Source organism: Ambystoma mexicanum, chromosome 8 (assembly GCF_040938575.1).
Source record: "Ambystoma mexicanum isolate Mex_15411 chromosome 8, UKY_AmexF1_1, whole genome shotgun sequence".
NCBI lineage: Eukaryota > Metazoa > Chordata > Amphibia > Caudata > Ambystomatidae > Ambystoma > Ambystoma mexicanum.
Window position 1 is genome coordinate 491,979,969 of NC_090929.1, and position 20,288 is coordinate 492,000,256.

The window sequence follows — 20,288 nt, forward strand, 5'->3', positions numbered from 1 at the left end:
CATTACAATGCAGCTATCCTTGACGATAAAATCTGGCCTAGCTGGACAAAACATCACACTCTCCAGACTACCTCTGTGCACTCACCCACTTTCCAGATCAGGATGGATGACTTGCAGGGACTTTGCCCCCCTGCCTACCTTCATACTGGCTAAAATGCACACACGCATTCTAGAACTCTGACAAATGTACCATACCTGGACTCCGGTCCACCAAGATCATTCAACCTACTGCGCTTTGAGACCATACTAATGTTGAAAGGCACTATACAAATGCCCATTACATTAAGACATATTGTCAGTGGAGTTTCAGAAAATAACATTTCCCATAACTACACTTCTATGGAAAATTCGAAAAGAAATCGCCAACGGAAATGGTGAAACAGAATTCGTCATGTACAGCTTCATAATGAAAATGTATATATTGTTTTGTGTTTAAACACTAACATTCGGATACCTTTAGGGGAAAGACATTTTCTGCCAAAATGTCTCAAAACTGTCCACTTCGAATTTTGGCATGCACCTATAGGATCTGGTGCTCTAAAAGAATTTTAGAAAATCAAGATGACCGGGGGCGCTGTTGCGCGGCAACCAAGATGGACGCTTGAACGTCGAGCTCCGGAGCAGCAGAGCGATCGATCCTGTCCCGCTCTGCCCGACGCTGTCAGAGATCCTGCTGGACTTCACCCGATCCTTCGGGAGTCCTGCCGCTGCGGCTGGGTGCAGCCTGGAGCCGCTGCGAGTCCCGAGGACGGGGCTGCGCCTTCCCGTTCCATCAGCGGCTGCGACCTCCCGCTCTGCGGCTCCGGTGGTGTCAGCTCTCCTTCGACTTGAGGTCGCGGCGCTGCGGGCCGCTCTGGGGGAGGGGCGCCCGCCCGGCGAGGCGCTCCGGATCATCGCGGCCGGCCGGGCCTCTCCTCACTCCACTACATCTCCCGACCAGGATCGTCGGTGACTGCCGGCCCCTCCTCCATTTCGGCTTGGCCCGCCGGCGCTGTCCGGCCTTGGGCCCTCGGGCCGGGCCCCGAGGGGCCCCATCGATACCGGAGCGCCCGAGAGGTAGGGGGTGTGTGGAGGGGGGCTGCGCCTGGCTGCCGCGGCCCCGGATTGGTCACTTGCTCCTGCTGTACCCTGCGAGTGGTCCCCCTGCACCTGAGCCGGCGCGGCTGCTTGGCCCTTGGCGGCGCGGGCCCCCCTACCCCTGCCCGGGCCCTGCCTCTCTCCCGACTCCTGCCTGGGGCCTATTGGGTCGCCCTGGACACCGTGACCCGCCGGGCCGCGGCGCACTCTCCACGTCCAATCTACCCTTGTGCTGCCGATGTCCTGGGGCTGCGGAGCCGGGGAACAATCTACGCTGTTGCCCCCAAGAGCTTCTCTGGAGTTCTGCACCTGTCATTGTGTCCTACACCGCCTGGGCGCGCTCGGGACTGCTGCATCCTCTTAGTCACCAATCTCGGCGACACCCGCCCACCAGCCTCAGAGGGGTCATAGCCTCTCCTTCTCTTCACCCCCTGGACTCCGGGTGTGCTCACTGGTTGCTCCCTGCCTACATTGATCCGGTATTCGCATCGGTCCCGGCGACCTGGAGGACTTGCCTTGACACTTGCATTTGGTTCTCACTTCTCCCCCTTCCTTGTCCTCGATCTACGTAACGGCCAGGATGACCAAAGGGGGTGCGAGGAAGCAGAGCTCCATCAATATGTTCGCGAAGGCTGCGGGGAGACCACCTGGGGAGGCTGCTGAGCAGGCCTCTACCGCCCCGCCTGACGCAGCCCAGGAGTCCCAGAATATGATGGATTTTATGCGAGAGGGTTTCACTGCCCTGCACTCAAAGCTAGATGATATGTACGGCACCATATTTTCGATTAAGGCCCACATTTAGAGGACTGACAGCCGTGTATTGGAGGTCGAGACGCGGGTCGGTTCCGCTGAGGACGCGCTGGGTGCCCTGCGCACCGAGGTTGTCGCTCTTTCCAACCGGGTCCTCGAGGTGGAAAAGAAAAATGAAGGTTTGGAATCTCGCTCGAGGCGCAATAATCTCCGCATTATCGGGGTCCCTGAGGATGAAATCCACGAGCCAATGGAGGACTTTGTTCAGCGCACACTTCTGTCGCTCCTTGAGGAGCCCGAGCTTTCTCCACACTTCGCAATTGAGCGGGCACACCGCGCTCTGGTGCCCAAACCTAGGCCCGGTGCCCCACCTCGGCCCATCATAGCTCGTGTATTGAACTACCGTGACCGTGACGCCCTCCTCAGGGCCACAAGACTCAAAGGTGAGCTATTACTGGGCGGTGCAAGGATCCATCTTTACCCTGACTTCTCAACGGCTGTCCAGCGGGAGCGCAAGACCTTCCAGGCGGTGAAACGCAGGCTACGAGACCACTCAATCAAATATGCTATGCTCTATCCCGCCAAGCTCCGCATAGAGCACGCCAATCAGGTGGTGTTCTTCACGATCCCAGAAGAGGCCTCCAAATTCATTGATGAACACTTCCCTCTCCCCTGACCTCGGTTCAGCAGTTATCCTAGGTCCCCGACGGGGGGTGCATGGGTCTCCCCGCCCTCCTGTACCGGGGCCACGTTGATCCTTCATCCCGTAGCCTGTTTGCTCAGTCCAACTTGCAGGGCCCGCCCGGATCGCTATGTGCGAGAACTTTGTCCAATCTACATTTCACCTCCATTGTGGGCATCTCATGATTTACTTGCTCTGCTGCAACCCGGAGCGATACGGCCAGTCAGGCCTTCAGACCCCCAGGCGCTGATGCCTTTGTTTGCAAGTGGATGGGCGTATCATCCCTCTGTTTGGGGGGGGTGGGTTATTTTGGGGTTTTTGTTATTGGAAAATTAGCGCTGGCAGTGAAGGCGGACTGTGCTGAGGCACTCTGGAACTGGTGTCGTAGGACCGTGGACCCAACCCTTAGGTCACTGACATTCTTCTTAATCCCAAACACCGTCACACTGTGATTGAGAGTGCCCTGACCTTTATGAGCTGGAACGTACGGGGACTAGGGAATTATAGAAAGATGAGACAACTTCAGTTGCAGGCCGAGCGCCATGGATCAAAGATTCTCTTTCTTCAAGAGACTCATGCCCGCTCTGTACACTGCATGCGTTTTGCCAAGTCCTGGGGTCCCCATAGGTTTTTCACCGATTACTCCTCTCAAAGCCGGGGAGTCATGACCCTCATTCACGAGAGCCTACATTTTACCCTCATCTCCTCGACAATTGACCCCCAGGGTAGATATGTATTGCTCCACGCCATGCTGCACCACAAGGAAGTGATTCTTCTGAACATCTATGGCCCAAACATCGATGACCCGGATTTTTATGTGCAGGTCACCTCCCTTCTCGATGGCTTCCCCCTTGTTCCAATCCTTTGGGGTGGGGACTTCAACACAATCTTTGACATAGCTCTAGATAGATCAGGCTCCAGGCCCCGTCACCTCTCCAGGACGGCTTACGCTGCACTGTCTTCCCTTCCCCGTCTGGCCATGGTGGATGCATGGAGGTTCTTCTACCCGGATTCTCGCATCTACTCTTTCTACTCCTCTGTTCACGACTCCTACTCTCGCATTGATAGGTGGGTGATCTCCAACGTATTGGTTAGGAGCGTAACACAACTAATGATCCTTCCGAGAACCCTATCTGACCACTCTCCTGTCACCATTACCGTAGATTGGGGCCCCGATCCCGCCCGCTTCCGACACTGGAAATTGAAACCCCTTTCCCTACTTGACCCGGAGTTCTGCTCTGAGCTTGAGTTGTCGATCGAAGAGTTCTTCGAGACCAACACGGGCTCGGTAACGTCCCAGGCCACCTTATGGGAGTCATTCAAGGTTTATATTAGAGGGGTTGCGCTGTCCAAGGAGAATTGGGCCCTTAAGTCGATCCGTAGAGACCTTGCCACCAGTGAATCTAGACTTTCGTCTCTGGAGGCTACATGCTCGCTTCACTCCACCCCGGGTAACCTGGCTGACATCGGCGAGGAACTGGACAAGTTCCGTTCTCTTGCGGACCGTGAGCAGAGGTTCCTTGATAACCCTGGCATGGCAAGGAGGTATGGGGAGGGAGAGCGCCCGGCCGCTTTCTGGCTCGGTTGATTCGACACAAGACGGGGTCCCCGCACATCCTCGGGGTTGAGAGAGCTGATGGCTCTATGGCAGTCTCCTCACAGGAGGTTAACAGGGAATTTTTCACCTTCTACGAATCCCTGTACTCCAATGCCGATGAGGTATCGCTGGCGGAGATCGACTCCTTTCTCGACACCCTCCCTCTGTCAACTCTGTCTCCGGAGACCGCGGGCTCCCTTGACTCCCCTCTCACGCGGGAGGAGCTGTCGGTTGCCATCGATTCCCTATCGTCGGGTCGCACCCCTGGCTCGGACGGTGTCCCGGTCGAGTTCTATAAACGTTTCAAGCCACAACTGCTCCCTCATTTGCTGGCTCTCTGGGAGGAGTCTGTGGAGGCCGGGGTGCTCCCCCCATCTCTCCGTGAGGCCACAATTACAGTACTTCTTAAGTCCGGTAAACCCCCTTCGCAGTGCGGTTCGTATCGCCCACTCTCTCTCATAAACTGCGATGTCAAGATATTTGCCAAGGCTCTGGCTCTCCGGCTGGCTCCCTTCTTGCCATCTATTATCCACCCAGACCAGGCCGGTTTTATCCCGGGTCGCTCCACCTCCCTGAACCTGAGGCGCCTATTCAACATTATTGACAGAATCAGCCCCGAGACACACGCTGTGGCTGCTGCCCTCGACATGCAAAAGGCATTCGATTCGGTTTCATGGAGGTACCTGTGGCGGGTCCTCGAGTGCTGTAAATTCGGCCCCTCTTTTCTTTCCTGGGTCAGATTGCTTTATTCCGAGCCGGTTGCAAGGGTCAGCACTGGCGACCGTTATTCCCCCCTTTTCAAGATCGCCAGGGGGACGAGACAGGGGTGTCCCTTCTCTCCCCTGGTCTTTGCGATAGCAATCGAGCCTTTCGCCGACATGCTCCGCCAACTCCATGCTCACAGTGGCCTTCGCTCTGCGGGGCAGACGGACATAGTGTCCCTCTATGCAGATGACGAGTTGCTGTTTGTGCGCTCTCCTTCCACCAACCTACCCCCTATACTTGCGGACATTATCCGTTTCGGTCGGGTCTCGGGCCTTAACGTGAATTGCTCGAAATCCATTATTTTTCCGCTCACGGAATGTACCTCTCCCCCCCTCGACACCCTCGGTTTCACATGGGCACAATCCACATTTACCTACCTGGGGGCGGTGGTGACTCGCCAGCGTGAGCTGACTTTCCATGAAAATTACCAGGAGTATCTCACACACTTGACAGCTAAGATCCAGGTCTGGGACAAACTCCCGATTTCTCTGGCTGGCAGGATAGGTCTGCTGAAAATGGTGGCGTTGCCCCAGCTGCTCTACAGGTTCGCTAACATTCCCTTGTGGCCGGGGGTGGGCTTTTTTCGCGACTTGACTCGCACCGTGAACTCCTTTCTTTGGCACTCGGGTGCGGTCCGCCTTAAAATCGGGACCCTTTCCACTCCCATGTCTAACGGGGGCTTTGGAGCCCCTAACTTTCTTAAATACTGGCTGGCGTCACAAATCCAATACACCTATTGGTTTAATACTACAGATCCTCCCCCGCACGTCCGACTTGAGAAGCCTGCGGTGATCGACCGGGACATCCGCTCCCTGGTGTTGCAACCCGCCCCCTTGACACGGGACTCACAGAATCCGGTTGCCTGCACAGCCGTTGCACTGGCAAAGATGTGGAAGCTGACGGGGACTGCCTATGCCTTCCATGGCAATCTCCCTCTTTGGAATTTTCTCCCTGGGGTCCCACGGGTTCCACCGGGTACGGTTCACCGATGGGCGGACGCGGGCTTCGAGCTGTTGCGCGATGTGTTTGTCCAGGGTATATTCGTCGAGTGGCCCGACCTTCCCCTGCCCCTGAGAGGAGACCGGAGTGTATGGCTTCAGTACGCATCCCTTCGCAGGACTCTTAAGCGACATTACCAAACATTCCCTGCAATGCCACCTGACGACCCTGCCATTGAGGAGCTCACTTCCCCCGGCCCTACGAGGGGTAAGATCTCTAGGTTATATACCATGCTACAATCCAGATCGCTCCCAGACTTTGCCAAACTGAGATGTGCTTGGGAGGCGGACCTCAGTGTTGAGATGTCTGATGATCGCTGGGCCCACCTATGCGAACGCACGCAACGGGTTTCCTTCAACTCCCGGTTTAAACTTATCCAATTCAAAGTGCTTCACAGGTTTCACCACACCCCGATCAGACTACACCGTATGTCCGTCGACCACCCTGCCAGCTGCCCCAGATGCGGCCAGGATGATGCCGACTACATCCATATGATCTGGTCCTGCCCCCGCCTCGCACAATTCTGGGAGGCTGTTTGTTCGACAGTGTCCGCTGTAACTGACCACCCCATTGTTCTCTCTCCGCTGGTATGCCTCTTTCATGATCTCCCAGGCCTCACTCGGGACTCCAAGAAACTAGCCGGTCTCTGCCTGCTTCTCGCGGTGCGCTCCATCCTGCTCTGTTGGCTTCGCCCCTGGCCTCCCACACATGCCCAATGGCTGAGAGCGGTCACGTGGGCCTCTGACGCTGAGGAAGCCTGGTCCCACTTACAACCCACTCACTCCAGACCTAGAAACATCTGGCTCAGGTTACGCTCCTATATGTCTGACCTAGCCGAGACTCAGGACACCTCCTCCCCCCCGCTTCCCCCCACCAGCTCGGGGTCTCACCCCTGACATAGTTTCCTGATGTCCTTTTCTACGATGTGACTGTATTTTGTTCTTTGAATGTTTCATCATGTGTAGTAACCGCTGCATACCTACGCTATGTACGCTGCTTTTTCACATTGCTACTGCCTGACACTGTTCGCCTGTGTTTTGCTGCCTCGCTTATAATAAAAAGAAGTTTTAAAAAAAAATCAAGATGACAAATTTTGAGATTTCAAGTTTGAAGATGCATCTATATTGCATTCACAAAACAAATGTACTTCTCCAATACGAAAGGTAGACGCAAATGTACATTACGTTTTCAAAATAGAGCTGGGAAATTGTGAGATATTTAAGTTTTAAGATCTACCTATAGCTCACATGGGCAGAATTAATTTATGTCTCGCATATGAAATTTAAATGCAGAAAGTCACTCACTTTCATTTGACATTTCATACCTGTAGGAGGCATAAATGTCATGTGCATTTCATATGAGTTTATTAAAACACTCATATATGCTCTATGCCAAACACGGATATGCCAGACACTTACATGCCAGACACTTAAGTGCCACACCCTCACAAGCAACATTTTTGAGGCAAGTTTTCCTATTTACATGTGCATTTTAAAAATGGAACAGGTCAATTTGGGGGTAGTTAAGTTTTAAAATGTATCTGTCTCACACATACATATACATATTTGTCATATAAAATGATCTGGGGCCATGCTTACCATTTCAAAAGGCTCAATGACTTTAAGCAAAGAAGTCAGGAACCACCAGGTGTCCCCTTCCTCTTTTCCATAGGGGTATTTCAAAACAGAATATAGAATAGGAAATGCATTACATGGTTATTCCAGTTTTCGATAATATGCTTTTCTCAGTAAAAGTGTGATGGTCTTATGCCTCAAATATATACTGGAATCCATCATCAGAAATAAACATTGTAAAGCGTAAGATTTTAAGAGGATATTCTACAAAGTTAGTACAATAAAATATTTTGCTTTTTGCCAAGAACGCACAACATGTCTCTCAAAATGTCCTCCGAATAAATACAATGATCTGTTTCTTTGTGGGCATCTAGAGAGGGAGCCGCAGAGCGCATGAGGCAGAGAGTACTAGGCAGAGTGCGACTCACAGACAGAGGGAGCAAGACAGCGGGAAAGACGGGGAGAGAGGCGGAGACAGAAATGGAAGGAGGGAAAGCGAGGAAGGGGATATGTAGAGAGAAAAGAATCACAGAATACAGAGAGCGAGATAGTGTGAACCAGATTGCATTGACACACCTGGAAAGAAACCGACTCCACCAGCCGAAAGTTAAAAGTGCACATACCACACACACACAAAAAAAGGAGAGAACAGAGTACACCTGACAACGCAACTCTGCAACGGGACAAGTACGCTAGATTGGCTTAAAATATGCGGGGTAAATATATAGTTCAATCTTGATTGTGCGAGCAAAAACATGTATTGGTACATGTAATTAATTGAAAGCTTTGTTTGTGCTAACAATATGGATAATAAAGAAGAACCTTTTTCCAATTCTCTTTTATATTCAATATTGATTAAGTCCAGCATATCAGGGACTTTCTTGGTTGATAACACCTAGGCAGATTGCCTCCATTTAATAGGCAGGGAGGGTCATTTAACATTTTCAAACTCAAGCCACTTTAAGGAGGTTCTGGTTGCAATGAACCAATGCATCTTATTTGTAACCTTGAAATACATACCTCTGCAACTGCACATCGGGAGGATCTGGGACCTGCTCCGAACCAAGTGCCGGCTTCTCCTGAGGTGCTGCGGCTCCTAGGGGTTCGTGTACCTCCCTTTTCATGCTGGATGTGCCTTCAACAAGTCTCTGATCCTGCAGAGAAAAAAAACAGGTTGTCAAACGGGGCATGCCGCCAAACACTGCATTCAATTTTCCCAAATCTAGCCTTCCGCAGTCCTCTCAATGCTGCCCGATAATAGGAGGACCCAGCTCCGAAAGAAAGTCCTTTAATGTTGCTCTGAATTTACTATACCTAACAATTTATTGGAAAGCCAAATTAGGAGGACATGAAGTGTTACATGTCCCACCTTACCACGACTTATATTAAGTATTACATTTAAGGTTGAAAAGATGGAACCACTGTACCTCCCATTTCCGACTACGTAACTGAACACCATTATAGGGCAATTGATGCAGACTGAACTGCCTGGAAGCAGAGTGAGACCAAACAGCATTGGAGCGCCTCGACTATGTGCCTTCAAACTAAACCTCTCCTGCGGTTATCTACACATCACTAGGACATAGTGCGGGAAGGGTGCAATGCAAATGTTCAATGAGAGAGTATTCAACAAGTATGGCCCAAGTGACGCTGCCTGTACCTCGTTTCAGGGTTGAGAAACATTCTGAAGCACTGCCAAGTCTACAACATACTTGGAAAAACATGTTCTACTCTCCAATGAAGAAAAAATCCCAAATAGTATTCAGAGTTTGGAAACCCCTAGGGTGGCAAAGCTGCTAGACAAGCAACCAACATGACGTGCCATGACTAAAAGTAGACCAGCAGAAGTGGCATTTAAAGGAAAACTCTAGTACAATAAACCATTTCAAAATGGCACTCACAACAGTCACTCTTTACAAAAAGCTTTTACTAGTAACATGCAAAGAGGAAATCACACAGAAAAAAAAGAAAGAAAAAAAAATCTGTAAATGTTAGCAACCAGAAAGTGGCAGTTGCTTCAGGCGAGGGAAAGAGGCCTGGCAGCAGGAAGGCGAGGGCGAGAAGAGGAAGTGGCCATCTGTGGTTGGCAGAAAAGAGGCAGACATTGTTGTGTGCAATCAAAATGAGGCGGCGCCGCTTTGTGGTTTGCAGCAACACTGCAGAACCATACTTTATGCTAACCACGAAGGGCTCCTCCCAAGCGCGAGTAGTCGTATAATGCAGCAGCCACCAGCCATTCCACACACACCTCACTTGAATAAAGTAGAAATATATGGCTCTGCTCAAGGTGCTGCGTTTAAGAGAAGTTATCATAAAGAGACTGCGTCAGTTTCAGTCCATCCCTTTAGTGCAAGTGGCCATGAAAAGTGACAAAAGTTACTAGAGGTTGTAATCCACCATGTCACCACCCCTCCTGCCCCCCCCCGGCTTTGTGCGTCTGCCCAAACTTCTTATGCCTTCTTTATGTGCTCCATCCATCATCTGCTCACCGCTCAAAGCTCAATACACCATCTATCAATGGCGGCCACATTGATCGTCATTTCGTCTCTATCTTTCTATGCGGGCCAGGCTCCTAACCCTCTGTACATGTGCCCTAGCCTCCACCCACTTGGGCAGTATCCTGTAAACCTGACTGGAAGAGCTCAATGAATCCCACCTTAATGTCACCTACAACCTTCCCAAACGCACTGGGAAATGCAGGTTATACGCAGGGCTGAGGAAATGCGAGTGGGCCCCAGTCCTCAAGTACAAGGACGACCAGACATTCAGCAGAATGCAATTATTTTATTTATTCAACGCTCATACTTTTAAGGGCACATCTCCCCAGAATAGGTGTAGGTCAACTATGGTTCCTGGAGCAGCAAGAAATGTCCAGTTGCGGATTGGCACTTTACAGGGTATTTGTGATATCAGGGAGTTGTGGACTCTGCAGGGGATGTCAACTGGGAAATGTCCAGGGTCAGATGGATTCCCGATTGAATTGTACAAAACCTTCAGTCATACTCTTGCCCCTTTTTTTGGTGCAGCCGTTTGAGGAAGTGATTAGAAATTAGGCAGTTACTGGTCCTATGTGGGCTGCTTTGTTTACCATGATTCCAAAACTGGGAAAACACCATTCACCCGATATCATGATTTAACGCAGATGTGAAACTTTTAGCTAAAATACACACAAGCAAAACCAATATTCTGTTGCCAAACTTAGTCCACAAAAATGAAGCAGGCTCTGTTCATGTTAGGAATAGTTATGACAATCTGAGAGCTATTTGATGTTGTCCACGTAAGGAAAAACTCTACCGATGCTTATGCAGCTGTTAGCATTGATGCAGAGAAAGCGTTCAATAGGGTGAACTGAACATTTCTCTGTCGGGTTTTGCTTAAGGTAAACTGTGGTCTGAGATTTTTGCGGCTTATATAATAGAGCTACAGCCGCAGTGACAGTTAATAGCTACACCTCTGAGCACTTCGCCATCCAGAGAGGTACGCATCAAGGTTTCCCTTTGTCACCTTTAGTATTGGATTTATTTATAGAACTGCTGGCTGCTGTGTTCAGAGCACATCAGGGCCTAAAGGGTATTCCTAATGGTGGCTGTACTTCTGAGGTACTGCTGATTACCTTCTGGTGTTAATCTCAGATTCTGAAAGTTCTTTCCAGGTGCTGTCGTCTCTGAAGTCATTTGGTCAAGTTTACGATTACAAGGTCAATATATCCAAGACATTGATCTTTTCGATCTTGACCTCATGCCAAAGGGGAATTCTTGATGTGGGGCGGGATTTTTGGGTTGATGGTGGTTTTAGATACTTGGGAATTCAGATTGCTGGGGAATCGCTTCTTGATTTAAATGTCAGACGTAAGCTTGAGGAGATTGCGGTACTATGTCTTAAGTGGAAAAGACTACATTTGACGCATGGGGTAAAATTAATGCAATCATGACGTCTTTCCTCCCCAAATTGTTATATGTTTTTAGCATGTTCCCTCTTCTGCTATCAGGTAAACTGGTAAAAGAAATAAACAAATTGTTAAACACATTTTCATGGGAGAGGAAGGGAAAATGGAGGATTCCAAAAGAGGTCCTTATGAGACCAGTGCACCAGTGTGGGTTTGGCTTCCCTAATATAAGACAATATTCTGCTTTCACACTGCGTACCCTGCATTACTGGCTCAAGTTGGATTCTGCTGATTCCCCAAATTTGGGCATCATTGAGGGGGAATCCGTCCATCCAATCCCGCACGATTGCTTAGTCCACATTGAGAAAAAAAAACTCTGGTTAGCTTGACTCTCTTGGTCAAGCATGTTTTAAGAGATTGGAAAAAGAGTAACAAGGTTCGAGGTGAGCAGTTCCTACTCAGTGCAGATTCCGCTCCATGAAAAAAGCCTGCTGTGACGATTGATAATAGTACCCTCTCTTGGGTGCGGGTATTTGGATATTAGGGAAAGTCTATAATAGCCAATCTATGCTAGATTTTGAACTTTTATGGTTTAAATATAAGCTGTGATTATCTGAAACCCACCGTTATTTAGTCCTAGGTAATCTTTGTGAAGTACTACTCTCGCCCACGAATGCTAACTTGCACAGTCCACCTAGGAGTCTGCATTTGGACCGAAGTATGCCGCTCCCCGCCTCTTTGCTTTATAAACTTCTTTTGCCAATTGAGCTCCAGACAGCCGCTCAGCACAGTTGGGACTCAGATTTAGGACATATGTTGTCCGATACCGATCGGAGTCATATATACGTGGGCACCAGTAGGTTTAGGATCAATTTGAAGCTCTGGTATAGGCAACAGAAGATCTCTCATATCTACCGGCCCCCATGAAAACTCTGGCACTGTAAGCCAAGTCAGGATGATATTTGTTGGAACTGTAATAGCGATGTGGCTAACACTCTGTATATGTTTTGGCTCTGTCAGAAAGTTCAATTGTTTTAGAGAGAAGTCCACCAGCGTATATACCTTGTGTTCGGCTATTCTCTCCCTCGTACGTTCATGATCTCTGTGTTGGGTCTACTTTGGGCTGACAATCTACCTACTGGGTTTATAAAGCCCTTCTGTAGCCAAACAAATTTATTTTCAAGTTTGGACGAGTGATCTCAAGCCTAATGTGGATGACTGGCTGCATGACTTGACTGTTCTCTCAGCAAAGTGTCCTTCCAGATTAAAAAAATGCCAGATGAATATTTGAACATTACGAGTGCTTTTACTGAATTATATGTCCAACTCCTGTTTTTCCCTTCCTGGTCCCCCACCGCTCTCTTCATATGTGAAGACTGATCTGATGTTAATATGCATTTCATGTAGGTATTTTAATGGATTTCTTTGCTATTGTGGTTTCATTATTATTAAAATAATAAAAATAATTTAAAGAAAAGAAACACAATATGCTAAATTGTAACAATCAAAGAAATCACATTCCGTGAATGCATTCTCCTGCCTGCTTGACAGGAAACCAAAAGGCAATGCTGCACTGTGTACATGTTATCAACGTCAATGATGGACTTTATACTGGCTGCATGGTGTAACGCAGACTGGGAACGTTACACTAAAATGTAGATGCATCGACATCAATACCAGACGTTCCATTGACTGTATGGGATAGTGCAGGCAAAGAAAGTTAAACTGTAACAATGTATATTTATTCCCATTTGGTGGAAAATTATCTTCAGCCTACTTGAGATCAAACTGACAGGAATTCTACGTGTTGTATATGCATCAAGGTTGATGAGACAATCTAGTGGCTTCATTTGACATCACAGAGAATGTTCTACATTGGACCAATATCACGCGACTAGTGGAGGGTTTATGATTGCCCTTGACCTATACACAATGACAGGGAATGCTACATTGGAACAATGTTTGTGCATCATTGCCAAAGTCAGACATTGTACTGGCTGCATGTGATCTTGGACAAGGAATACTACATTGTAACAAGGTGCGTGAACTTGCATCATTAGGAGACATGGTCATGTCTATGCAAATGCAGTTGAGTTCACACCCAATGGCCGCAATTCCTTGACTGCTTCAGAGGTCACACAGGCAATGCTACACAGGAACAATGTCTATATTATCATTGGAAAAGATTCTCTTGGCTTGCCATGATAGGACTGACGCAGATTGCTTTTTTATAACAAGGTCATAAATAAAGGAATTTGCTATGAATCCATCACTGCTTCCCGCTACAACCAGGAACCTGCACTTATTCCAAATCGGAAGCACTATCCCTCCCTCCAGTCTACAGAGACTGCAAATGGCATTTGCACTCCCCAATTCACACAATATTCCTCCAACTCACTCCTACCGAAGGCACCCCCTTTCATGTCATTGCACCCCTTTGGCAGGACCACCCCAGACCACCTTGAGCCATCTAAAAAAAACATACACTCCTCACTCAGACCCATGTACTGCCATTCTGAGAAACAAACGCCTAGCTTCCTGCACTCAATCTTACGTCAAAAAGACCCCATCACTTACCCTGCCCACCACTGACGGAAACAATTCATCCTCACATAGAAACCAGACACTCTCCTCTTCAGATCCTCGACATGCTGTCAAACACTGCAGTACCTCAGAGATAGACCAACCCTGACACCCCATAGTAAAGACGAATAAATTGAAAACTTCAAGAACTAACATTAAGGACAATGACTGCACCGACACTATGGCACACCGGAAAGGAGTTCTTATCAATATTAGATCTCTCCCTGCTCACTCCCTAGACGTTGCAGACCTCATTAAAACCAACGACCTAGACATCTTGCTATCACGGAAACGTGGCTACACTCTGCATCAGAACCTGCCCTATCCATCCAGGAAGGATATACAATCTACAAGAAAGACAGAACAACTGGTAAATGAGGCGTGGCTCTCCTCGTAAAAAACACTATCAATCTAAGGACATCCGCAGACCACATCTTCCCATCTGGTGAAGTAATTGCACTGAAAATCACCCTCACGTCCACCTGCACCCTCACTTTTCACATCTTCAACAGACCTCCAGGACCATTATCTGCATTTGAACATGATATTACCTCACTTCTAGCATCCAACACAAAGCCTCTTTCAAAAATAATCATCCTGGGTGACTTCAACCTAGGCTTGAATGACCCTCTAGATACTCAAGCATGTCTCATTGCCAATGCGATGGAAGCCCAAGGCTTCACACACCGTATCTCCTTCCCAACTCACGAAAAAGGATGCACATCAGATTGGCTAGCCAATACCAATTGTGTCACCAACATACTAGCAAACACCCCCTGTCCATGGTCTGTCCACAATTTCATTCTCTTCTCTAGTGCAATAACCACCAAACCTACCAAACCTAGCCTACTCACATCATCACTGCCGTCAAGAAGCCAGAGAAACATTAACCGAGATAACATGCTACCCATACCAATAACTAGCACTCCTGACCCCCCAACGTGGATCCCACATCCTTGATTACCCTCTACAACCAAACCATTCTAGCAGTCTGGAAAACTAAAACAATAGCACACACTAACTCCTGGTTTACAGCAAACTTACAAACCCTGCGCTCAGCTCTGCAACTGGAAAAAAATACCTTCAAATGCAAATAAGGCTCACTTCCATTCCCTAACCAATGAATACAAGGAAGCAACCATACAAGGAAGCAACCATTAAAGCTAAAGGGGATTCTTACAACCAGAAAGTTGAGAATGCCAATCTAGCTCTAGAAAACTCTTCACCATATTTCGTGAGCTGGAATCGCCGGCCCCAACCCCTGACCACTGCATTAAGGACCAGCAATGGTGTTCCAACGCCCAAAACACCTTGGTTGACAAAATCACTCTCCTCCAAAACAAAATTGAAGCCAAGAAAACTAAACTTATCCATGACTCCTCTGAAGCAGCAAGTCGCACACAAATTTGCATTCACACCCCTGACTACTACAGAAACGATCAAAATAATCAAAGGATTGAAGCCGTCGAGATGTCAAGGTGACACGATTGTGTTAATGAGCTGGGGCCTTTCATTACCACACTGATCAACAGTTAATTTGCCTCCAGCAAAGGACCTGCTCTAAAAGAAGCCTGGGTACTCCCGTTGCTCAAAAAAACAACGCTGGACCCCAACATCCCAACTAACTTCCGAACCATCACCACAGTACCCTTTCTCCTACAAATCCTAGACCGCGTAGTTTATCTACAGATACAAACATTCTTGGACTCTAATAGCCTTCTAGGCCTTAGACAGTCAGGCTTCCGCACAGGCCACGGCACGAAAACCGTACTTCTGGACCCAAAAACACAAATGGACCAAATCAAGGACAAAGGGGACCCTCTGCATCTTCCTCCTGCTTGACCTGTCCGCAGCATTTGAATTAGTTAACCACAAAATCTTATTCCAACATCTGGCAGCTGCCGCCCAATTCTCACCAAAAGCCATAAAATTGGATTGAATCTTTTCTCTCCAACCGTACGAGGAGGGTATTCACCTCCTCAGCAGCCACTCAGCCGCAGTCTCCTGCGGCGTACCTCAAGGTTCATGTGTGTTACCTACATTATATAATGTATTCAGCAAACCCCATTTTTACACTCTAGACAAATTGGGTGTCACCTATAAAAATTATGCGGATGACACCCAAATACTCCTAGCTATCACGGGTTCCTACGACACAGACTCAAACACCTTTAACGAAATTTAACTCACCATCCAAGCATGGATGGCAGAAAATTAGTTCTGTCTCAATTGAATTACTCATCATAGGCAGCCAATCCAAACTGAACAAACTACCACAACTCTATAAATCCAACATTGACAGCAATACCATCAACGTGGCCAAGGAGATAAAAACCTTAGGTGTCCACATTGACTCAGCACTTACCTCAACAAGGCAAGTTAACGCCATAGTTTTCAGCAGCCTACACCTCCAAACTAATCAGAGCTAGCATACCCTTCCTATCCCCCCCAACAACTGCATCACGCTGGCAAGGCACTGATCCTTTCCAGAATCGATTACTGCAATTGCCTCTTTGCAGGCTCCCAATGCCAGAAACATTAGCAGATTACAAGTCGTGCAAAACAATGCAATTAGAGTTGCACTCGACGCACCCAAACATGAACACATTTCGTCAACTAGACGCAACATCCACTGGCTCGCAGTACGAGATAGAATCAAATTTACAGTCCTTTCACTTACTCACAAATGCCTCTCGAACAGTGCCCCAGCATACCTCACCAATCAAATCTCAAAAACCCAATACAACAGACCCACCTGGTCCTCCTACACCAGCCTAATCCCTGTACCCAGATTTAGGCAACAGAAAGCTGGCGGTTCTAGTTTCCCAGTGATCGCGGTCAAGCAATGGAACTCCCTGCCCTTAACACTGAGGACAGACATCACTATGGTCCTTCTGCAAAGGCTTTAAAACCTGGCTCTTCAATCAAGCCTGAAACTGTCACTTAGCATAGGGTTCTCACACGTAGACTACAACGGCACTGTCTTCACCTCCAATATGCTGTATTCCACCTGCCTTCTGCACCATTCTACAAGTTATTCCTGCAATTCATGTAATGAAGCATGGCAGTCGACTGTGTGAATAATCCAAGATAAGACTGTAATCTGCTCCTCTGTGCTGAACCATATGTCTTTAGCCAATCTGGTAAGAAAAAGCGCCTAGATACCACTGGGTTTTGTGCGCTTTATAAATGGCTAAATAAATAAATGTACATGAATCGGAGTCTGGGCTAGATATTCCAGTGGCTGATTGTGCTGTTGAATTATATCTGAATTAAGTGGGATAGGATAGCTACATAACAATGTTTTAGATTTGCTTTTGGGTTTACCTTGGATAGCAATTTATTGTCTAGTCAAACAAATGGTGTGGCGCTCTAAAGCTGGTACTCGCGCCCTTCCTTCCGACTCTCGAGTAGATCCCTGGCTTCTCTGCAAGTGATGGTGCATGAACACCAACACGTAAAATGGCTCAATGGGTTTGCAATCTGTTACACAAATGAGTCCAATACTAGGTGACAGACTTAAATCCAATGTACCAACACAACAGTTGATGGTTCAGGGTCCACGAAATGAGCTCCCTTGAGTTAGGTTATAATAATCACTGATATTTAGAAGTCTAGAGTCAAATCGTCAGTGCTATTGAGAACTCGCCCTCTAAGACTCCATCCACCACTCACCCCATAATGCAAACTCCAGACAGAGTCCTTTATACTACCGCACTGCTCCGGCTCCACAATCAGTGCTTCAATACGAAAGAGCAATGTGAATATTCATGTCATAAGTGCCCCATTAGCATCTCATTAACTGCTCATCTGAATCTGATTAATTGAACATTAGCATCTCACCAGCATGCTTCTCTGGAGTGCTTTCCAGAAAGGCAGTTGGAGAGGCACAGAGATCAGGGAGGTCGTGCAGCACAACACTGAAAGAGGCTCTGCACAAATTACAGTACATGCATCCACATGGAAACCAAGAAGAGACAAAGAAAGTGGACAGAAAATGGAGCATTGTAGGATAGAAGGGTAGGACATGGGGAGAGATGGGGACATGCCAGGTAACTGTGCAAGATGAGGAACCCAAGGTGCTGTTGGGGTACAGAAAGTTAGAAAGGATTGGGAGTGGAATAAGGGAGCGATCGTCCATCCTGGAGACTGCATGGACTGTGCATATGATTAAGAACAGCCTTACAGTCAATGGTATCATTACCCCGTCACCAGCTTGCACACTGTTCACAGTCCTGATGAAGCGCAGGGCATGGCCTTCACGGCCATTTAGTAGCCACAGAGGGAGGTCTGGCTGCGGCAGTACACCCAGAGTCTCCGTCTGGGGCCCAGACACTGCCGGACCTTGTATCTTTGCCTCTCCAGGGTCACCTAGGGGTTTCACCCCACCTCCTGCGAGCCTCCTTCCAGAGTCTGTTGGCGTTCCTGGGGGAATGGCTTCCGAGCCCTTCTCTTCCTGAATGTGCTGCACTTCAGCCCCAAGGGCTCTGAAGAGCTGGGAAAGAATGAGATAGTGAGTGAGTGTCAGGTCAGTTATAGCTGGACAATCGGGAGACAGTTAGGAGCGCTGTTGGTGGGGAGACGGTAATAGACATTTTGTAGCTGTGGTCAGCAACTAGTGAACCGAACCAGAGCTCAGGAGATGCCGTGCTGGCCATGGTTAATTTTCAGAAATCTACAGCACAACTGTTGGCATTCATCAGTTTTATTTTTCCTCTGAAATGCACTTAAAACTGAAGGTCTTTGTAAAAAAATACAAATTGATTACTTGCTGGCCCGCATCAATCACACTCACCATCGATTATAGGAGATTGAGCTACGACCAGTCAGTAATTGATGTTTTAGCCCAGCTGACAAATGGTTTTGAGGTTGTTGGCCCTCCTCCCGTCCCCCACCCCACAACTTAGCTTGGTTCAGTGACTTAAAGGAATGGTTCAGTCAAAAAATATTATTGTCCCTATGGGTCGGCCATGTGCTTTTAATCATAATTCGATCGATCGTACAAACATTTCCTATGCACCTTACCCGAGTTGTCGCCTGTTGAAAACAAGCACAATCGGGCAGCAGGGCGCGGCCATTTTGTGATAATATTATCACTTGCCACATCGCCCTGGGTGACCTGTGTTTGCGGCACAAAATCATATCCCCCGCCCCTGAGCCTGACATCACTAGACGGGTACCGCCCATTTCACAATGCCAAAGCACGTCTCGCGTCAACATTCTCTGCGCCTTAGCTAATGACGTGTCGCCATGGAAATGGCAGGAAGCCTCTTTTCTCGACAAGTATAAACAGAGCGTTTCACAACACACAACAGCAGATTTTCTTTTCCATTCCTCTTGCTGTTTTTGAGTATTCTGTGACTCGTTTCTGTGCTCTGGTCAGCTACCTGTAACGCTCACCTGTTATCCACGGGGATGTCACTCAGCCTGTTCTGACCTATTACGACCTCAAACCCTTCCCTTCCCTGGAGTCTACTCGACTAGAGACTGGGCCTGAAACACAGGATTGGTAGAGTTTAACTCCCTATTGTCTCCGTGTGCTTCAACCCCTTGTTTCCCGGGGTCCAACCCTTCCCTTTGATCCACAGCTCACCTTGTTTTCTTGAATAGTGTGCACTCAGTCCTGCTTTCAGCGCAGGGGCGCGTTGATTAATGCGGGCTCGTTGCTGCCTAGTTACTTCACTGGCAAGAGTCCGACAGGTAAGTATAATGAGTCTTTTGAACAGTTCTCTAACTTCGCTCCTTTCCTTCCTTAGATGATGGGCGGCGTCCGGGGATGGCGGCGTGCTGTTGAGTTGAGTAGCGCTGAAGGTGAGTCAGAGCGCAATGCGCGATGCACTCCTTTCGTATTTGTATTGAAGTGAGTTCTTTTTCTGTGTTTTTTAGGTGGCGCGACGTTTTCAGCGTGGATGCCAGTTACGAAGAACAAATGCGGTGAGAAAGCGTGGTATGCGGAGCCTCTAGATGTTTCCACGCTAACCTGGAGTGTCTTTTCCCTCTTGCAGATGGATGAGGAGTTCCGGAGACAGAGTTCCCCCAGACGGGCTGGGATTCAGGTAAGCGTTTGAAGCTTGTACAGTATTTAAAAATAAGCGAAGATTTGCAGAATGCTTACTAATGCCTTTTTTCTGTTCTTTTCCCTTAGGAAGCGGCGTGCTGGGATGGGAATGACACCACCGAAGATGCCCGCAGAACAGAAGGAGCAATGAATGATGGGCAGAAGCGCTGCAAGGTAAGGCTGTTCCTAACAGTGTTCTTGTTCTTGCAGGAGCTGAGCGCAGAAGATGCAGGCCTACTGGAGACCGATCCGAACACGGCGAGTGTCACGCTGCAGGTGCAGAAAACGCAAAGCATGTTTCTCAGCCTGGGCATGGC

The 20,288-nt window shown here is 48.3% G+C and overlaps 1 protein-coding gene across 4 annotated transcripts in view; it reads right to left on the reverse strand.

Moving 5' to 3' along the window:
• The window catches only part of LOC138472131 (Golgi integral membrane protein 4-like), a 439,726-nt gene that overhangs the window by 176,768 nt on the left and 242,670 nt on the right, over positions 1 to 20,288 (reverse strand). For 2 of the 4 annotated variants that reach the window (XM_069610136.1, XM_069610135.1), the window contains 2 exons: positions 18,118 to 18,408; positions 8,465 to 8,598 (listed from right to left, as the gene is read on the reverse strand). In XM_069610136.1, coding sequence (XP_069466237.1) covers positions 8,465 to 8,598; positions 18,118 to 18,408 — 425 coding nt within the window. The remainder of the gene's footprint in view (positions 1 to 8,464; positions 8,599 to 18,117; positions 18,409 to 20,288) is intronic. The other 2 variants (XM_069610138.1, XM_069610137.1) reach the window with 1 other exon arrangement.